The sequence below is a fragment of the Chenopodium quinoa genome, unplaced genomic scaffold (genome assembly GCF_001683475.1).
Source record: "Chenopodium quinoa cultivar QQ74 unplaced genomic scaffold, ASM168347v1, whole genome shotgun sequence".
Classification (NCBI taxonomy): Eukaryota; Viridiplantae; Streptophyta; class Magnoliopsida; order Caryophyllales; family Amaranthaceae; genus Chenopodium; species Chenopodium quinoa.
Window position 1 is genome coordinate 1,226,782 of NW_018744062.1, and position 22,415 is coordinate 1,249,196.

The 22,415-nt window shown below is 36.4% G+C and overlaps 2 protein-coding genes across 2 annotated transcripts; both read left to right on the forward strand.

Moving 5' to 3' along the window:
- Positions 1-299: 299 nt before the first annotated feature.
- LOC110690698 (NAC domain-containing protein 82-like) lies at positions 300-2,537 on the forward strand. Its single transcript, XM_021867568.1, has 2 exons — positions 300-434; positions 775-2,537. The coding sequence occupies exon 2, from the start codon at positions 1,140-1,142 to the stop codon at positions 2,244-2,246; it is 1,107 nt and encodes a 368-aa protein (XP_021723260.1). The 5' UTR covers positions 300-434; positions 775-1,139; the 3' UTR covers positions 2,247-2,537.
- A 13,929-nt stretch (positions 2,538-16,466) lies between these two features.
- On the forward strand, positions 16,467-17,366 carry LOC110690788. Its single transcript, XM_021867677.1, has one exon. It carries the CDS (start codon positions 16,467-16,469, stop codon positions 17,364-17,366), a length of 900 nt encoding a protein of 299 aa, XP_021723369.1.
- The last annotated feature ends 5,049 nt before the right edge of the window (positions 17,367-22,415 follow it).

Genomic DNA, 22,415 nt, shown 5'->3' on the forward strand with positions numbered 1-22,415 from the left:
TAACTTAATTTATAATTTAAATATGTTATGTTTATACTTTAATTGGTATGACAATACAAGCAATTATAGGTATATGACATTACAAAAAATAAAAATAAAAAAAAATATTCGGACCATTTCGGAGGTCCGAATAAATGGACCGGATTCGGATCCGAAAATTACGAGTCGGATCGGATTCGGACTCGGATTTTTCGGATTCAAGTCCAGGGTCCGTTTACTAAATGGATCGGATTCGAATTTAGCCACATCCGACCCGAATCCGATCCGTTGCCATTCCTATTCGTCTCCATATATATTCTTTTATTTTCACCGAAACTTCATTCTTACGCTGCAAATCTCATGTTTTCTCTCTCCTCCATCGAAGCTCGTACTCTCTCAATTCCTCGTAGCGATTTCTGAGAATTTTCTCTCTCCTCCATTCGACTAGCTTTGAGGTAGCAATCTTGTTCTTTTTTGGTTTTCTATTTTACCTTTTTTAAATCGTTGAATATTAATATCTCAATCTAGGGCTTGTCGTTGATTTATTAGTACGTATAATCAAATTAGGGTTTGTCTAAGATGGATTATTGAAATGTTTGATTGAATTGTTGTTTTATAAATTACGTTAGAAAGATCAAGTTTTGTGATTTTTCGAATTTGATTGACGATCGAGTCAAAATTTGACCGGCGTAGTTTTGGTTGATTTGATTTTTTTTTTTTTTTTTTTTTTGGGTTTTCTGAGCGAAAGTTGTGATTTTTGTTGATGATTGAATATGTTGATCGTGAAAATTCCAGGTATCCATGTCTATTATCAATCTGAAGAAGAAAAATTTGTGGATTCTTCTGTTTGATTGTTCATTCTTCAAGAGGGTACGTTGGTGGTGGGGTTCGTAATTATTTTCCGTTGACTTAATCATCGGAGAGTGAGTTGTTCATCTCTGATCTCTCTTTCTCTCCTTTGATTATTGTTACGATCTTTGATATCTTGATTGGTTATTGTGTTGCAAATTGCAATTGCTCTTGCTCTTGAGCCTCTGAAGTCTGAATTATTAGTGGTTTTGGAAAATAGATTAATTGGTATAAAAGAAACCTTCTGGTTTCGGAAGTAGATTGATCGAAAAAAAAGAAAGAAGAAAGGGGACTTTTGCTAGTGTTGAATTATGGAAGGTTTGTTAGGAAGTAAGTCTTGTCCGCCGGGGTTTCGATTTCGCCCCACGGATGAGGAGTTGTTCATGTTTTATTTGAAGAGGAAGGTTTTGGGTAAATCTCTGGGTGCCCAGATGATTTCTGAGGTTGATGTGTATAGGTTTGCCCCGTGGGATCTTCCTGCGATGGCATGTATTAAAACAAAGGATCTGAATTGGTATTTCTTCTGCCCTCGAGTAAAGAGATACCCTAATGGAGCTAAGGCCAATAGGGCTACTGAATGGGGATATTGGAAGTCAACTGGGAACGATAGGACTGCAATGTATGCTTCTCGTCCTGTGGGAAAGATTAAAACTTTGGTATTTTATAGAGGGAAGGCTCCGAAAGGGGAAAGGACTAATTGGGTAATGCATGAGTTTAGGTTGGATGACAAAATGCTTGCCGACAAAGGTGTGCCACAAGATTCATATGTCATTTGTAAAATATTTGAAAAAAGTGGGCTAGGTCCAAAGAATGGGGAAGATTATGGGGCTCGATTTGTGGAAGAAGAATGGGACAGTGACACCGATGATACTCATGTGCCAGAAAGAGCATCTGGACATGTGCTGCATGATATGGCTTGTGGTGGTGTTGCTGATAGCCCTGATGGTTCTGTTTTAACTTCATCTGTGGGTGCTCCAAATGCTTATTATCCAGTTGGTACTCTTGTTGCTGATGCTGCTGCCACTAATGTGGCTTCTCCAAGTACTATTGCAGCTTCTATGGGTACTCCATACATTACTGCTACTTCTATGGGTACTCCACTTGACAATGCAACTTCTGCAAGAATACCAAATGATGAACATGTAACTGTGGATGCACCTAATGTTGTTGCAACTTCTGTGGGATTTGCGACTGCTGTGGGTTCTGCTCCTGATGCAGATGGAATGGCAGAGGATGAGGTGGACAGGCTTTTGAAGTATTTCATTGAGGATGCTGGGGACGTGGATGATATATTCAACGGATTGGGGGATTTGGCTGATACTTCTGGCCTGAATATTGATTGGGGCGATTTGTCTGATACCTCTACCCAAATTCCTGACTGGTCTAATCATTTCATTGAGATGGACGATCTAATTTGAGTTAGTTTTCAATGAAATCTTTGTATAAAGAACCTATTATGTTATTTTGCATCGTTCCAACTAAATGCTAGGAACTGCCTTAGATATTGCATATGTTATGTTTCCTTATGTAGTTTGCCATATATTGACTCTATATATGTTGCTCTTGTTTTTTTCCCTATGTACGGATGATATATCTTACACTTGTTTGGTTATGAACAAGCTTTGGTATTGTTTAGGCTTTTTAAAGATGCCACAAGTTTTCTACTCCTTTGTAAATTCTAGATTCCAATGCAATGTTGTTTACGCTTACTATTATGCTTAGCATGTATAAATTCATCCAGTTCCATATATTTGTATGTTTATTACTGCCATTAAGTCTTGGTTTTTGTAAAGTCTTTTAAAAGTTATATGGTAGTAACAATCTTTTTGCGAGAGCATAGAATATTGGTCCGGGGCCATGTAATAATGTATTGATGACTATACGAAATAATCTCTTTTAGTTAATGACTATACGGAATAATCTCTTTTAGTTAATGTAGCCAACCCAGACTAATGCTCTAATTGATTAATTGATTTAATGTCATGATAAATTGTTTACATTCATCCAATTCCGTTGATGTATGTCTTGCTTATCTTTTGAAAGATACTCCCTCCTTTACGAATTACTCGCAATAATTACTAAAAATGGCTGGTACACATTACTTGCAACAAACTTATTTCTTTCCTTTTATGGTAAGTTTTTTTGTGTGATATTACAATATTACCCTTACTTTTTTTCCTAAACACCCTAATTAAACTATTGATTTTATCTTATTAACTTAAACCATAACATTGATTTAATCACCTCCCATCTAAATTCATCATCACCACCATCACCTTCATTTGCAACAACCACCACCACCACCGATCGCTCCTAACGCCGAAAATAACCGTCGTTGTCTTCTTCCCTATCGACACCTTTGTTTTCTCTCTCTTCCTTTTCTAGATCTGACTTTTTTCTGAGTTCGTTGTGCATTTGGTGGGTCAAATTTCTGGATTTGGTGCTTGGTGGGTCGAATTTATGGTTTCGAATTTCAGGTTTTGGTGGTGCTAGGTTTGAATTTCGTGGGTGGTTTTGTGGGTTCGAAATTCTGGGTTTGAATTCGTGGGTGGTCTCGTGGTGGTGGGTTTCGGGCGGGGTTGTGGGTCTGGGTTCGTGGGTTATGGGTTTCGGGGTGGGTGGTGGTGGGTTGTAGTGGGTTCGGCGGTTGTGGGTTATGGGTTTCGGGGTGGGTGGTGGTGGGTTGTAGTGGGTTCGGCGGTTGTGGGTCTGGGTTCGTGGTGGTGGGTTTCGGGGTTGTGGCTCTAGGTTCATGGGTTGTTGGTTTCGGGCTGGGTGGTGGTGGGTTGTAGTGGGTTCGGCGGCTTCGCAAAGGGTTCGCAGGTGGTGGTGGTGCTGGGTTTTGTTGGTGGCGCGCTGACTGGTGGTGTTTTCGTGGTTGTGGTTTTGCTAAGTGGTGGTGGTTTCGTGATTGTGGTGCTGGGTGTTTAGGTTTTTATTTTTTTTTATTGGATTAATACTAATCACATCCCTTATTGTTCAATAATCATACTTAACATATTTTGCTTAGGAGTCCGCAATTCCTCCCTTTGTTGAGAGTAACTTGTAACGAAGGGAGTAAATGTATTTGGTGTATAGTTCAATGTCATCTAAATTGCATGGAACTTTTTTTTTTTTTTTTTTTGGATAACAAAATTGCGTGGAACTTAGTTTAAGGGTTGTTGAATAAGCTTTGAGCTATACTTGGCCTACATTTTGGTATGTGACTATGTTAATTGTAATTCTTTCATCTTTGGCCCAAATTTGCTTGCCAAATCTTTGCTCTTGAGCAACCTAACCATCATTGTCGTAAATCCTAGTAAGTAATGTTTTTCCTAAAGCCTCCCAGATTCAATTATAGTTTATTGTATTTTAGGATGAGATCAATGATTTTCAATTTAGTTATCAATTATATGACTGAACAAATAATATAAAACAGAGATAGTATGATAATGTTAAGTATGGCCAAGTGGCCCAAGTAGTTTGGATTTGTTAGTGGGATAAGTTTTGGTCTTGCCTGTTGGAGAATAAGAATTTGTGACTCTGGTTTGGCCACATCTTTCTTCAGCTTTGATATGATTTTACAATTGATTATTGGTTTAATTTCTATTATTGATTGTGCAATTAAACATATAATATAATTTGGACCATTTGTAGACTTGGTCTAACCTTAGGGCAAGAACTCACTTGGACAAATTTGCAGTAAGCAATCATCCTTCTAATCAATCATTGAAGTTGCTCTTTACATGCTGTCAAATTTTGAAGAAAAGTCTGACATTATGGAAATTAATTAAAAGGAATTTGCTTTTCAGATTTGAGGTTTTCTCTATAACTTTTCTTGTGAGTCGTGTTCAAAAATTCTAAAAATTGCACAATTTTGACTATTGATTTATGAAGTATTTAATTATCTATAGACTATTGGTAAACATAACAAAATGTTTATGTTTGAAAAATATATATTGAGACTAACGTAACAACTTACTTGTAAACATATTATATATTGTAAATTAATTTAAAATGTAGCCAAAGCTAATACAGTATATTGAAATGAAATGGTAGAAATTTTGACTATTTTTTCTAACATATTTTGAGTGCTAAAAGATGTTCAAAGAGTTTGATCACAGTCTTTTTACCACTCGTAATAGTTTATGCATTTAAACTATTTGACATCCACTAGAATATTGATTGAAAGTAGAGCTGTCAAAAGTTGACCCGATCCGAAATACCGACTCAAACCCGATTATTAACCGACCCATCTAAATCCGAAAAAATGGTGACCCAAACCCCACCTGACCCGATCTGAAACCAACCCTAGACCCGAGTTGACCCGAGTATGTGAGACTCGAACCCGAAACTGAACTGAGCTGGAGATGAACCAACCTGAATGTAACACGCAAATTATTTACCTGAACCGAACCCGACTTGAACCTTAATTGACCCAAACCCGTTTTAACCCGCCAAAACACGAATTTAACCCGACTTGTTACTAACCTGACCTGAATTCAACCCGAGTCGTTCCTAACCCGACCCGAATTTAACCCAACCTGTTACAAACCCGACCCGAAATCAACCCGGCTTGTTATTGACATGACCCAAATTCGACCCGACTTGTTATTGACCCGACCCGAATTTTACCAGACCTATTACTAACCCGGCCCAAAAATTCAACCCGATCTGTTACTAACCCGACTCGAAATCAACACGACTTGTTATTGACCCGACCTAATTTCAACCCAAATTGTTCCTGACTCGATTTCAAATCACCTTAAATGCAATTTAGACCACTTTATTATTGTTGTTCAAAGCATTTTGTCTAGGGAGACCAAGTTGGTTTAGGCCAGCAAAAGAAAGGAGCATCATCCTCAAATTTAAGAGTTAAATATAGTATATATTTGTTGTATGGTCAAAGGAGATAATTATCTTCCTAAATTATAGACTATAGTTCCCTAGTATATTGCCATATATATTATAGTCAAAGGAAATAATTAGCTTGATAAAAATGATAATTATCTATTTATATTTAGTTGAACCCGAATATGACCTAACTTGGAAATGACCCGACCTGATTGTAACCTGCAAATTATTGACTTGAACATAACCCGACTTGAATCCGAGAATGACCCGACTTGAAAATGACCCAACCTTGTTATAACCCGCAAATTATTGACTTGAACCGAACCCGACTTGAACCCAAGAATGACCCAACTTGAAAATGACCTGACTTAATTATAACTTGCAAATTATTAACTTGAACCGAACCCAACTCAAACCCGAGAATGACCCGATCTAATTATAACCCACAAATTATTGACTTGAACCGAACCCAACTCGAACCCGAGAGTTACCCTAACTCGTTTTAACCCGTGGAAACCCGACCTATTGTTCACCCGACCCGAATGTAACCCGACCTAAACCTGACCCAAACCTAATAAGAAGTATGAACTCACGTAACCCAAATAAAGCATGCCCCGACCCGCATAGGTTATGGAATCAATCCAAATTGACCCAACTCGAGTTGACCCGACCAACTCTTACTGACTTATTTACCCGAATTGACAGCTCTACCCGAAAACTCCAAAATTTCTCAAAAAGCGTGGATAACAGCCTTCAATTTTGTATTTTTTTTTTTACTTTTCACCTGGAAATAAAAATTCCCGAAATGTTTACCATGGTCCCTAATACCCTAAGGGAATCCAATTGGCTGAGTGGAACCATCCAATTTCTCTTTAAGCGACCAATTTACCGGTTTACAACTTGCACTGATTTCATTAACTCAAGCCTACCACGAACATTTCTGACAACATATAATGATCATATATGGTTCCAAACGGCATTATATGACCCCGAGATGTATCCCCTAAAATCCCATGCTTTTCGACATCGGGCCCTGAAATATTCGAATTTTCTCAAAAAGCGTGGGCATTAGCCTTCAATTTTGGAATTTTTTTACTTTTTTTTGCTCGTAAATAAAAATTGCAGAAATTTTAACCATGGTCTTTAATATCCGTCGGGAGTCCAATTGAGTGAGTTGAACTATCCAATTTGCCTTTAAATGACCAATTTACTAGTTTACAACTTGCACCAATTTCGTTAAATCAAGCCTACCACGAACATTTATGACAACATATAATGATCATAAATGGTTCCAAACGAAATTATATGACCCCGAGATGTATCCCCTAAAATTTCAAGGCTTTTCGACCCCGCCGGGCCTCGAAACCTCTAAAATTTCTCAAAAAGCGTGGATCTTAGCCTTCATTTTTGGAATTTTCTGACTTTTTTCGCCTGAAAATAAATATTTTTGAAATGTTTACCATGGTCCCTATTACCCTCATGGAGTCCAATTGAGTGGGTGGAACCATCAAATTTTCCTTTAAACGAACAATTTACCGGTTTACAACTTGCACCGATTTCATTATCTCAAACCTACCACGAACATTTATGACAACAAATAATGATCACATATGATTCCAAATGACATTATATGACCCCGAGATGTATTCCCTATAATTTCGAGACTTTTAGACACCGGGCCCCGAAGACTCCAAAATTTCTCAAAAAGGTGGATATTAGCGTTCAATTTTTGAATTTTTTAACTTTTTTTCACCCGGAAATAAAAATTGCCGAAATGTTTACCATGGTCTCTAATACCCCCGGGAGTCTTATTGGTTGGGTGGAACCATCCAATTTGCCTTTAAACGCCCAATTTACCGGTTTACAACTTGCAACGATTTCATTAACTTAAGTCTACCAGAAACTTGCAACTTCCAAACGGCATTATATGACCCTGAGATATATCCCCTATAATCTAAAGTCTTTTCGACACCGGGCCTCGAAACCTCCAAAATTTCTCAAAAAGCGTGGATATTAGCCTTCAATATTGGAATTTTTTTTTACTTTTTTTCGCCCGAAAATCAAAATTGCCGAAATGTTTACTATGATCCCTAATACCCTCTGGGATTCCAATTGGGTGGGTGGAACCATCCTATTTGCCTTTAAACAACCAATTTACCGGTGTTGAAGCTTAAAGTTTTTGATGATGATAGACTGACACTCAAGCAAACTCGATTAATAAAGGTTTCTTTAAGTGTATGATTAGAACAGGGGAAGTGGACCTTGGTGGTGGAAGAGTAGCCTAGTCTAAGAAGACATGGATAACATATCTTAAGGAGGTTAAACAAGATAAAAGAAGAGTTCCCTAACAAGAACTGTCTAAGTTCCCTAACAGGAACTAAAGACAGCAGGAACTTGGTCCTGGTCTGCGTGAAGCCCAAGCAATGTTTCAAGTACATAATAACGGCGCAACAACTTAATTTAGTTAAGTTTATCTTCTAGATATGTTGTTAAATGTTAATTAGGTTACATGTGAAACTTATTAGAAGCGTGACAAAGGCTCGGCAAATATAATAAAAACGGAAAATATAAAAAGATAGTTTTTAAGTAAATATGTTCTAAAGGATTTATTTCTTTAAAAACTGATTATTAGAAAGATATTATTCTGTTTTAATAATCTATATTTATCTAGTTTTCCAAAAAAAAAAAAATTCTTTGAAAATGATTTACTTAAACCCGTGTTTTGAGATTTGGTAATTTAACATCTTTATCTTTTGAAAACCCTACTTGCTATACGAGCTAGACTTGTATAAATAGTAGAAATCTCATTCCAAAGTTTTTGGTTTGTTTATGCGTGAAGAATTCTTTTGTGCTTTAATTGTGTAAGTTTTACCAAGCTTAAAACTTTGTCATATTAGTTTTGGGTTTCATGCGTAGCTTGCCTATCATATACTAGTGTCTTATATTTTGTACTGGTTTGGTTATTGGGTGAGTGTGAATTATATTTTGCATACAGTGTGAAAACTTCTAGTGTGAAGCTGAGAAAGTACTTTGGGAGTACGAGTGAATCTAAGTTTGGGACTTAGATTGGGTAGGATAGGGTCCTACTGTGTAGCAAGTTCAGTGTAGAACTTGTGAGTAAAGGTCTATGTATAATAGGTTGTAATTTAATTTGGTATTTCCCTATTATAGTGAAGTGATTTGGTTTTGGAAAACACTTAGAAAGGTCGAGGTTTTACTTTCAGTTGGGCCCAAGAAGGTTTCCTCGTAAAAATCTGTGTGCATTGCAATTTCCTTTACAGTTTATTTATATTCCGCAAAAAAAAGGTTCTATAGGAACTCAAATACAATTCACCTTCCATCTTCTACTGTTCGTCTCAACTAACAACCGGTTTACAACTTGCACCGATTTAATTACTGTAAGCCTACTACAAACACTTATGACAACATATAATGTAATATATGGTTTCAAGCGACATTGTATGACCCCGAGATGTATCCCACCAAATCTCAAAGCTTTTCGACACCGGGCCTCGAAACATCACAAATTTCTCAAAAAGCGCCGATTTCAATTTGGAATTTTTTGACTTTTTTTTTACGGTAAAAAAAAATTCCAAAATATTTACCATGGTCCCTAATATCCTCCGGGAGTCCAATTGAGTGGGTCGAACCATCCAATTTGCCTTTAAATGGCCAATTTACCGGTTTACATCTTGCATCGATGTCATCAACTCAAGCTTACTACGAACATTTATGACAACATATAACGATCATATATAGTTCCAAACGGCATTATATGACCCCAAGATATATCCCCTATAATATAAAGGCTTTTCGGCACCGGCCCCGAAACCTCCTAAATTTCTCAAAAAGCTTGGATATTAGCCTTTAGTTTTGGAATTTTTTTAACTGTTTTTCGCCCGTATATAATAATTGGCAAAATGTTTACCATGATCCCTAATATCCTTCGGGGGTTCAATTGGGTGGGTGGAACCATCCAACTTGCCATTAAACGACCAATTTACCAGTTTACAACTTGCACCGATTTCATTAACTCAAGCCTACCACGAACATTTATGACAACATATAATGATCATTTATGGTTTCAAACGGCATTATGTGACCCCGAGATGTATCTCAAAAAATATAAAGGATTTTCAACACCGGGCCCCGAAACCTCCAAAATTTCTCAAAAAACGTGGATATTAGCCTTTAATTTTGGAATTTCTCGACTTTTTTTAGCCCGCAAATAAAAATTTCCAAAATATTTACCATGGTCACTAATATCCTCCGGGAGTCCAATTGGGTAGGTGGAACCATCCAATTTGCCTTTAAACGGCCAATTTATCGATTTACAACTTACGACGATTTCATTAACTCAAGTCTACCACAAACATTTATGACAACATATAACGATCATATATGGTTCCAAACGGGATTATATGAACCTGAGAATCCGAGATATATCCCCTATATTCTTAAGGATTTTCGACACTAGACCCCGAAACCTCTAAAATTTCTCAAAAAGCGTGGATATTAGCCTTTAATTTTGGAATTTTTTGACTTTTTTTTCTCTCGTATATAAAAATTGCCGAAGTGTTACCATGATCCCTAATACCCTATAGGAGTCCAATTGGGTGGGTGGAACCATCCAACTTGCCATTAAACGGTCAATTTACCGGTTTACAACTTGCATCGATTTCATTAACTCAAGCCTACCATGAACATTTATGACAACATATAGTTATCATATATGGTTTCAAATGTCATTATATGACTTTGATATGTATCCCCAAAAATATAAATGATTTTTGACACCGGGCCCCGAAACCTCCAAAATTTCTCAAAAACCGTGGATGACTTCAATTTTAGATTTTTTTTTTACTTTTTTCAATCGTAAAAAAAATTGCCGAAATATTTACCATGATCACTAATATCCTCCAGGAGTCCAATTTGATGGGTGGAACCATCCAATGCCTTTAAACGACCAATTTACCGGTTTACATCTTGCACCGATTTCATTAATTCAAGCTTACCACGAACATTTATAACAACATATAATGATCATATATGGTTCCAAACGGCATTATATGACCCCGATCGAGATTTATCCCCTGAAATCTCAAGACTTTTCGACACTAGGCCCCGAAACCTACAAAATTTCTCAAAAAATGTGGATATTAGCCTTTAATTTTGAATTTTTTTTACTTTTTTCGCCCGTAAATAAAAATTGCTGAAATGTTCACCAAGGTTCTTAACACCCTCCGGGAGTCCAATTGGCAAGGCATCCAATTTTCCTTTAAACGACCAATTTACAGATTTATAATTTGCACCGATTTCATTAACTCTAGCCTACCATGAACATTTATGACAACAAATAATGATTATATATGGGTCCAAACAATATTATATGACCACGAGATGTATTCCCTATAATTTTAAAACTTTTAGACATTAGGCCTCGAAAACTCCAAAATTTCTAAAAATTAAAGCGTGGATATTAGCCTTTTATTTTAGAATGTTTGACTTTTTTTTGCCCGAAAATTTGCCTTTAAACGGCCAATTTACCGATTTACAACTTGCACCGATTTCATTAATTCAAGCCTACCACGAACATTGATGACAACATATAGTGATTATATATGGTTCCAAATGGCATTATATGACCCCGAGATGTATCCCCTAAAATCTCGAGGCTTTTCGTCAACGGGCCCCAAAACCTCCAAAATTTCTCAAAAAGAGTGAATAATAGACTTCAATTTTGGAATTTTTTTTATTTTTTTTCGCCCGGAAATTTAAATTGCCGAAATGTTTAACATGGTCCCTAATACCCTCCAAGAGTTATATTGGGTGGGTAGAAATATCCAAGGGAAATTCCCATTGGTACACTCCAGGTATCGACTTTTCTCGGCGGTACCACATTTTTTTTGACTTCTTGCTGATACATCCCAATTTATGACTTTATAATTGACGTGATTATTCTGTTAATTACACGTTAATAACTTAGTAATGTTAGGTTAAAAGCTGAGTTAGGTTACTAAAGTAGGAAAAGACTAATATGCCCCCTTTTAATCCTTCCCTCCATCACCCATAATTAAACCCCTTCCCTTTCCATTTATGTCGATTGGACATAAACCAAACAAAACTTTCAAATTTCATCTCTCTCTCCTCTGCTCTCTGGTGAATTCACAAAGCAATCCTAGGGTTTTGCAAGGGAAATTCGCAAATTTCGTTGGTCTACAAAGCCATTAGAGGGAAATCTTGCATAATTCAGGTACTTTAGCACTACTACTGTTCATTTTTGCATGATTTGGTGCAGTTGATTGGTGTTCTGTTTTTCTATGCGATTTTGGGTTTAATTCATGATTTAAATGTTGTATATGTGTGCGATTTTAGGGTTCTTTCATGTATATTATGTGCGTGATTATGTGTGTTCAATTATTTGTTTAGAGTATGGATTTAATTTAGATGAAATGGCATGATCATGTTTCATTGTCTGTTGGATTCCTGAATTGCAACGTATTTGCATGTTGTAGATTGTTAGATACCTGAATTGGAATTTATTTGCATGTTATAAATGTGTACCTTCTTTTGCAGAATGGGTGATGTGGTGTTAAGGTTTCATTACTTTGATAAGCATGTTGATCTTGCTGTTGACTTAGATAGATGTAATTTGATGGATTTGGTTATGGATTTTGAGGACACTGCTGCATTAGACTCCGAGTTCCCTATAATCAACCCTTCATTTGGTTATGGTTTCAATGAAAAGAATCACCCTTTACTAGATGATGCTGATCTTTTTAAGATGATTCATACCCCCTCAGAATGAAACACTACAAATAGATCAACCCACTAAAACTAAAGCAACCCAAACATAACCCCTCCAATTTGACCCTTCCCAAACTGAACCTCCCCTTTCTATTGATGAGATAAGCCTTAATAATGAGTCCTCTCCACCTAGGTATACTGAGGGTTATGATTCACCCCAAGATGAAACAAATCAATCTACTGCTGAGTATACCAAGGGTAGAATAGAGTTTGAGAACTTATGGAGAAGATAGAGAAGTCTAGGAAGGTTAAGGCTGCACCAAAGGGTAAGAAGAAAGTTGTCACCATAACAGCCCCAATGCAACCACCATCTCCTAAGTCACCAAATATTGTCTTCAAGGGTTTAGCACTAAGAAGGAGTCCTAGATTTTCACCTTTGGCAGTGACTGACACACCTAATACTTCTACTGCTGACCCATTGACAAATGCTTCACAAACAACTGTATTTATGAAAAAGGTTCCTAGATCCACAGCTATAAGAAAGAGGTTAGTGAAAGTATCAACTGTGACTGAGAGAAGGATGCTAGGTGTTGGTGACAGAATGAGTCATCTGCAAGGATCAGCTTCTAGGGTTAATGTGAATTTGAGTGAGGGCAGTAGTGCTGGGGAGAATGTGGGTGAGGTGTAAGGAACATCTGGTTCAAGAGTTAGAAGAAAGATGAATTTTGTGGTAGAAAGCTCTGAGTGTGTTGAGACAGAAATCAATCCTGGTTACAATCTTGGTGAAAAAGATGAGGACTCTGATGGAGATGTTGCACCAAAAGGATCTATTCCAGCAGATGAGCAAGTACAACTAACTAGGATTCCAAAAGTGAAGGACACTTGGAAACCATCAAAATGGTTTGATTTTTTTGATGAAGAAGATGATGAGGATTATTGTAGACACCTAAAAATGTCTCCCCAAAACCAAACCCGATGATGAACAACCTTTCACCGCCATTATTGGTCGGGTTGAGTATTTAATTTTTGGAGTGCTTAAATCCATATTTCCATTTCATAAAACAACCCAATTCCTAGCACATTTCCCCAAACCATAACTTATTTTCCTCTTTTCGTGCCTTTAAACCCAAAATAATTTATTTCGTGTCCTTTAAAATCATTCATTTCGTGTCCTTTTTATAAAAACGTTTGATCCATTTTATTTTGGTCCATAGTCTGGATCCAATGATTGAATAGTTGGATGGGTCTTGTAAAGAGATTTCCAACGATATATTATAAGCCCAAATCCGAGCTATAACGAATAAGTTATGGCCAAAATATTAAACTAGCCCAAATCGAATCTAAGCCCACCTTACCTACGACCCAATGATCATGTGGAGGGTCCAAATTATTTAATACCATTCCTAAACCAATTAGGATTAATTGGAAGCTTCTATAAGTTTCTAAAAGATCTTAATTATCCTTTTTGAAAAGATAAGATTAAATAGTTTGAAATTGAATAAAAACTCCTTTTTTTGAAAATCCTATTTATATCCGAATTGAAAGACGTTCAATGATAGACAGATATTATTTTCGTGCATCATATTTTTTATACAAATTTTATATGTTGGATAGCCCTTGAAATTATCTTTCCAATTATATATTATAATATCAATTCCGAGCTATAACGGAAAAGATATGAATAAGATATCAAACTCTATCCAAAACTGACACCGTCTCACTATTTCGTTCATATCTTTTATTCTACAACATATTTTAATCTGATTCTAATTGGGTTAGAAATTAAACTTCAAGATCTTTCTAACGATATCTTATTCATCTTATTCCGATTTCTGGATCAAAAGATATGATAAAAACAAAAACCGCAAAAACTGCTGTCTATCGAGTTTTATTCCGATTTAATTCGGATCTTATCTTGTTTTTTTCGACCCTTCTTTTTTTCTCTATAAATAGAGGTCATATCACCCCTTTTCCAAACATCAACAATCTTGATCATAAAATAATTCTCTTCTCCATTTTTAGCCTAAATAATAGACACCCTATTCTCTCAAAATACTTCCCCTAATTAAGCACTCCAAGGAGTTCATACAATACCCAAAGTTCTATACTTAAACCAAGGCGTGAAAGGTATATTTAACTGAGGGTTTGGACCAAATCAAATATACATTTATATAATTTAATTGTTTCAATTTGATTTATTTTTATTGAAGTTACTAACAGTTTATTCATGATGTAGCAATTCAAGGAAATGCGGAAAGTGAGTAGTTAATCATTTAATTACTCTTATTTTTATTCTTGTTGCTAGCATCATGATTAGGTTATTTTATATTTAATTTGACTAACGATATTATGGTTAAATTGTTTCCAATATTAATGTTCATTCTATTTATTGATCACTATATTGCATGTTTAAAGGGAATATGTAATTGGAAATCACGCCTAATAAGATGATTTGAACAACCGGTTTAGGTTCCTTTTTAATCTTGTTAATTAATTCAAGTGATCACAAATATTTTAGAATTATGTGTTGCATTAATATTCAACCAATTTAGCTTAATAATAGTTTGGAGCAAATTAAATATTTTGTTTATATGCCTTTGAGATCGCAGGAATCACTTTTCACTATAAGAATCGAGTAGAGGCCAATACAGGCGAAGGTGACTCCATGACTCACTTCGTACCATCATCCCCGGTCCTCCTTTCGTGGTTCCGAACCATATGCATTTAGTAATCTCATGGATTATGAATGGGGTGTAACCTTCACGGGTCATCGTTGTTTCCTATCGTTGTCCCTTTATTCGTGGTTGCCTTTTATGATCCGTGAACGGTTTACAAGTTCCTTAAAAACTTATTGGAGGCTCCCTACTTTCCTTGTCCCTAATCGTATTATGTCAATTCCCACTTCCTATGAGTGCCAAGAATATTCACCACATGCTTTAATGTAGGCGCATTTCGAGCGACGCCTACAATTATTTTCTTCAAGCGACGCCTACAATTATTTTAAGAGATTGTACAAGAATGGTGAAATGTATGAGGATGTTGACTTTGGTAAAATAACACTCAGACCTTGGATGATTTTTAATGACAAGGCTCACTTTAATGACACTTTGAAGGATTTTGCTTTCAAGAAAGATTTGCCATCAATGTAGAGTATGTTGACAACAAGAGGTACAGTGCAGTTTCCAATCTGATTGTTGTGAATGGAGATTGCATGCTAGCAGACTGGCAGAACATGGGCAATCAAGAAAATATGGCCCAATATACACACTTGCAGGGGCTTAGAGACTTACAACCCCATATGCAATGTAAAATGGGTATCTCAAAAAGTCATGGAAGACATCAGGGCTAACCCAGACATTCTTGGGAAAGCACTCAATGAACTTCTTTTTCAGAGATATGGCATCTACATGAGGCAGTCAACCTTGTACAAGTTAAAGAGCTATGTGATTGAGCAGTTATTTGGAGGGCATGATGAGTCATGTAGACTACTGCCAATGTATGCTAAGATGTGCATAGAAACAAACCCATAGTCCAAGGCTTTTTGTGCATGGAATGAAATCGAGTCTATCCCTAAACAGCTTCAATTTTCAAGCATTTTTATCTCATTCACTGGACAATTAAAAGGTCTTTTAAGAGGTGTTAGACCTTTAATTGGTGTAGATGGAACCCACCTCAAAGGTAACTATGGGGGGGGGGGGTATTGCTCTCTGCTGTGGGAATAGATGGCAATAATGAGATCTTCCCCATAGCATATGCTGTAGTTGGCTAAGAAGACAAGCAATCATGGACTTACTTCTTTTGGCATTTGTTGAACATTGTGAAAGATTCAACAAGGGAGCATTAGACCATTATTTCTGATAGGCAAAAGGCAAGTAAATTCCTTTTTCTTTTTCAATTTTTATTGCTTTTTCTGATATGCAAATATTCAAATGCTAATGCTGTACTCATTGTTTCAGGGAGTTGAACTTGCACTAGAACAAGTATGGCCAAAAGCTGACAGGAGGTTTTGATGTAGGCATCTCAGTAGAAATTACAAGAAGCTTTTTCCAGGCCCTATGATGTATGTTCTATTTTGGAGAGCATGCAATGCATCTTCAGCTTTCACATTCAGGAAAGCTATGGAGAAGTTGCAGAAAGCAGGAGGTGAAGATGTCATGACTTGGTTTGCAGACTTGGGAGAGAAGTCTAAGTGGAGTAAGCATGCATTTGACCCAAATGTTTGCAATGACTCCAATACATCTAATTTTGTAGAGAGCTTCAACTCTACACTAGGGGTGAATAGGTGTAGGCCTATTTTGACTTTTCTAGAAGGCATTAACCCACCTCTTGCTGTGTTAACATTATCATTTCAAACTGATTTGGTTTGTTTTCTAATTAAGACAATTAATGCAGGAATAAGAAGGGTTTGTATGGTGAGAATTGCAACAAGGATGGAGAATGCAAGGTCTTGGAAAGATGAAGACATTACTCCTAAAATTGTGAAGCTAGTGAAAGAAATAAGTAAAGCTAGCTCAAAATGCAGAGTTTTCAAGTCCATCCCAAGTGAATATGAAATTCATGAGGGAAGATCACAGTTTCCTCTCAGCTTAAACAAGAAAGTTTGTTCTTGTGGGGCATGGCAACTGACAGGTGTGCCTTGTAAGCATGCCATTAGGGCTTGCATTGATGCAAAGTTGGACCCACATGACTTTGTCAATTCCTGGTACTCTGTGAAGACTTACAAGCAAGCTTACAGTGTCTGCATTAACCCAATTCCTGACACAGAGCAATGGCCTGCAGATGAGTCAGGTAAAATCATCATGCCTCCTAAGATGAAGAGGGGAATTGGAAGACCAAGTAGGAACAGAAAGAGGGAAGAAGGTGAAGAGCAACCTGAAAAAAGGTCAAAAACAGTGAAATGCAGAAAATGTGGTTGCTTTGGGCATAATAAGACAACCTGCAAGGGAGGCTTAACATGAAAAGAATTGAAGTCAAATGAGCCTGTTGTCATCAAGAATCCTAGGGTCAAATACCAAAGTAATGCAACAAAGGCACCTAAGGCAGCAAAGCAATTTGAAGCACTTGGATCTCAGTCTGCAGCAACTCAACCTTTAGCATCTCAACCTGCAGCTTCAACCAAAAAAGCAAATTAAAGGGAAAGAAGGGCAGACCCTCAGCTGAGCAAGCAACAGTGCTGACAGCTTCACAATTTCCTAGCCAACCAGTGCACATGTCTTAAGGAAACTCTAATTCTCAAAGCTAGCAAGTGTTCTGTTTTGCAGTATAGTAGCATATGTTTTTTTGCTAATTTGGATAGAAAGTCAAACTTTGTAGTTAACTCTATGTTTTTTGGTCATTTTGGATGATATGATATTAATGAATGTTGGCAACTGATGCCATTTTGTCTATTTCAAGTGGTCCCACATTTTGTTCATTTTAATGAATGTTGGCAACTGATGCCATTTTGTCTATATTAAGAATGGTCCCACATTTTGTTCATTTTGTTAATTTTAGTTGATCTCAATGATTGATTCAATGGTAACTTATCAAACAGCATTAAACACATTCAAAATACAAATTATTTATCAATTTTCATTCAAAACCAAGAAAATACAACCTTCCTAGTACTCTTACTCTCTGAAGTACATGGCAACTAAATACACAGTCCTCATTTCAAAGCTACAAACAGTAAAATTAGATACATCACAAGAGCAATTCTAACAACCATATAAACATAGCTTGCAAACTCATATGCTGTCTGTGAAATCAATAAATTCCTCTCTTAATAATCTCAAATTGGATGATTATTCATGGTTTGCTATAATTTAATCTTTAGAAACCCACATGAACAAACCACAATGCCTGCACTTGTAATATGACCTCCCTGGATTCGAAATTGAGTTAGAAACCCTAATATCAGCATGTCTTGGTGGATTACAATTGCAGTGAATTCGTCTCACCCACATGGACCTCCCAAATCTGCTGCCAGAAGAGGAACCACTACCTGCAGAACCAGCCATGTCAGAAGAGTATAGACCAACAGAAAAAAGAAAAAAAAAAAGGAGAAGAGATAAGTTCGAAGCAATGGAGGAGAAATTTAATGGAGAATAGAAGAGGGAAAGTGGCGTTTTATAGGGAGAGAATAAGGTTTGGGAAGTTGGAGGGAAATAACAGCAAAATTAAGGGGGGAAAATTGGAGGGAAATGATTAAAAAAAGGGGGGGTATATTAGTCATTTTATCTATTACTAAGCCTAAAATGTTAATAAACCAAGTTATTAACATCTGATTAACAAACTTAATCACGCCAGTTAGGAAGTCATAAACTGGGGTGTATCAGCAGGAAGTCAAAAAAAAATGTGGTATCGCTGAGAAAAGACAATACCTGGAATGTACCAATGGGAATTACCCAATATCCAATGAACTTTTAAACGGCTTATTTACCGGTTTACAACTTGCACCAATTTCATTAACTTAAGTCTACCACGAACATTTATGACAAAATATAATGATCATATATGTTTCCAAACGACATTATATGACCATGAGATTTATTCCCTAGAATTTCTAGACTTTTTGAAATAGAGACCCAAAACCTTAAAAAATTCGCAAAATGCGTGGATTAGTCTTCAATTTTGGAATTTTTTTTGACTTTTTTTTAACTCGGAAATAAAAATTGTCAAAATATTTACCATGATCCCTAATACCCTTCCGGAGTCCAATTGGGTGGGTGGAAATATCCAATTTGCATGTAAACGGCCAATTTACCAATTTGCAAATTGCACTGATTTCATTAACTCAAGACTTTCACGAACATTTATGACAACATCAAATGATCATATATGGTTCCAAACAGTAATACATGACCCTGAGATGTACCCCCTAAAATCTTAATGTTTTTCGACATTGGGCCCCAAAACCTCCAAAATTACTCAAAAAGCGTGGATATTAGCCTTCAATTTTGGAATTTTTTGACTTATTTTTTCCGGGAAATAAAAATTTCCGAAATGTTTACTAAGGTACCTAACACCCTCCAAGAATCCAATTGGGTTGGTGGAACCATCCAATTTTCCTTTGAACGACCAATTTATCAGTTTACAACTTGCACCGATTTCATTAACTCAAGCCTATCACGAACATTTATGACAACAAATAATGATCGTATATGGTTCCAAATGATATTATATGACACCGAGATGTATCCCCTAGAATTTCAAAACTTTTCTACACCGTACCCCGAAACCTTCGAAATTTCTCAAAAAAGTGGATATTAGCCTTAAATTTTGGAATTTTTTGACTTTTTTTCGCCCGAAATAAAAATTGCTGAAATGTTTACCATGGTCACTAATACCCTCTGGGAGTCCAATTAGGTTGGTGGAACCATCCAATTTGCCTGTAAACGACCAAGTTACCGGTTTACAACTTGCATCGATTTCATTATATCAAGCCTATCACGAAAATTTATGACAACAAATAATGATTACATATGGTTTTAAACGACAATATATGACCCCGGGATGTATTCCCTGGAATTTCAAGACTTTTAGACATCGTGCTCCGATGACTCCAAAATTTCTCAAAAAGGTGGATATTGATCAATTTTCGAATGTTTTGACTTTTTTTCGCTTGACAATAAAATTGTCGAAATGTTTATCCTGGTCCCTAATACCCTAAAGGAGTTCAATTAGGTGGATGAAACCATCCAATTTGCCTTTAAACGACCAATTTATCGGTTTACAACTTGCACCGATTTCATCAATTCAAGCCTACCACGAACATTTATGACAACATATAATGATTATATATGATTTCAAACGGCATTATATGACCCCGAGATGAATCCCTTAAATTTTAAAGGCTTTTCGATACCGGGCCTCGAAATTTCAAAAATTTCTCAAAAATCGTGGATATTAGCCTTCAATTTTGAAAAATTTTGACTTTTTTCGCCCAGAAATAAAATTGTTGAAATGTTTACCATGGTCACTAATACCCTCCACGAGTCCGTGGGTGGGTGGAACCATCCAATTTGCCTTTAAAGGGCAAATTTATCGATTTACAACTTGCACCGATATCATTAACTCAAGCCTACCACGAACATTTATGACAACATATAATGATCATATATATGGTTCCAAACGTCATTATATGACCCCGAGATGTATTTCCTAAAATCTCAAGACTTTTCGACATAGTGCCCCGAAATCTCCAAACTTTTTCAAAAAGCGTGGATATAAGCCTTCAATTTTGGAATTTTTTGACTTGTTTTCGCCCACAAATAAAAATTGCCAAAATTATAACTATGGTCCCTAATACCCTTTGGGAGTCCAATTGGGTGAGTTGAACTATCCAATTTTCCTTTAAACGACCAATTTACCGATTTACAACTTGCACCGATTTCATTATCAAGTCTACCATTAACATTTATGACAACATATAGTGATCATAAATGGTTCCAAACGGCATTATATGACCCCTTGATGTATACCCTAAAATTTCAAGGCTTTTTCGGCACTAGGCCTCGAAACCTCCAAAATTTCTCAAAAGCGTGGATCTTTCAATTTTGGAATTTCCTGACTTTTTTCGCTCGAAAATTAAATTTGTCGAAATGTTTACCATGTTTCCTGATACCCTCCGAGAATCCAATTAAGTGGATGGAACCATCCAATTTGCCTTTAATATGCCAATTTACCGGTTTACAACTTGTACCGATTTCATCAATTCAAGCTTACCACGAACATCTATGACAACATATAATGATCATATATGGCTCCAAACTGCATTATATTACCCCGAGTTATATCCCCTTATATTTCATGACTTTTCGACTTCGGGTCCCAAATCCTTCAAAATTTCTCAAGAAGCGTGGATATTAGCCTTCAATTTTGTAATTTTTGACTGTTTTCTGCCCGAAAATAAAAATTTCTGAAATGTTTACCATGATCCCTAATACCGTCCTGGAGTCCCATTGGGTGGGTGAAACCATGTAATTTTCCTTTAAACGACCAATTTACTAGTTTACAACTTGCACTGATTTCATTAACTCAAGCCTACCACGAACATTTATGACAACAAATAATGATCATATATGGTTCCAAACGGCATTATATGACTTCGAGATGTATCCCCTAAAAATTTCAAGACTTTTTCAACACCGGGCCGTGAAACCTCAAAAATTTCCCAAAAAGGGTGGATATTAGTCTTTGATTTTGGAATTTTTTGACTTTTTTATGCCCGGAAATAAAATTTGCCGAAATGTTTACCATGGTCCCTATATCCTCCGGGAGTCCAATTGGGTTGGTGGAAACCATCCAATTTTCCTTTAAACGGCCAATTTACCGGTTTACAACTTGCACGGATTTCATTAACTCAAGCATACTACGAACATTTATGACAACATATAATGATCATATATGGTTCCAAACGACATTATATGACCTCGAGATATATCCCCTAAAATATCAAGACTTTTCTACACTTGGCCCCAAAATCTCCAAAAATTTTCAAAAAGCGTGGAAAATAATGCCTTTAATTTTGTAATTTTTTAACTTTTTTTCGCCCGGAAATGAAAATTGCCGAAATGTTTACCTTGGTCCATAATAACCTGTGGGAGTCCAATTGGGTGGGTGGAACCATCCAATTTGCCTTTCAACGATCAATTTACCGGTTTACAACTTGCGCCGATTTCATTTATTCAAGCCTACCACGAACATTTATGACAACAAATAATGATCATATATGGTTCCAAACGGCATTTTATGACCCCGATATGTATCCCATAGAATTTTAAGACTTTTCGACACTGGGTCCCGAAACCTCCAAAATTTCTCAATAAGCCTTCAATTTTGGAATTTTTTGACTTTTTTTTTGCCCTGAAATAAAATTTGCCGAAATTTTTACCGTGGTCCTTAATATCCTATGGGAGTCCAATTGGGTTTGTGGAACCATACAATTTGTTGTTAAACGGACAATTTACCGATTTACAACTTGCACAGATATACCGGTTTACAACGGCTAATTTAATTAACTTGCA

What these genes read in the sequence shown, in the direction of transcription:
- LOC110690698 (XM_021867568.1), top strand. Translation starts at nt 1,140, where the DNA reads ATGGAAGGTTTGTTAGGAAGTAAGTCTTGTCCGCCGGGGTTTCGATTT.
- LOC110690788 (XM_021867677.1), top strand. Translation starts at nt 16,467, where the DNA reads ATGTATGTTCTATTTTGGAGAGCATGCAATGCATCTTCAGCTTTCACA.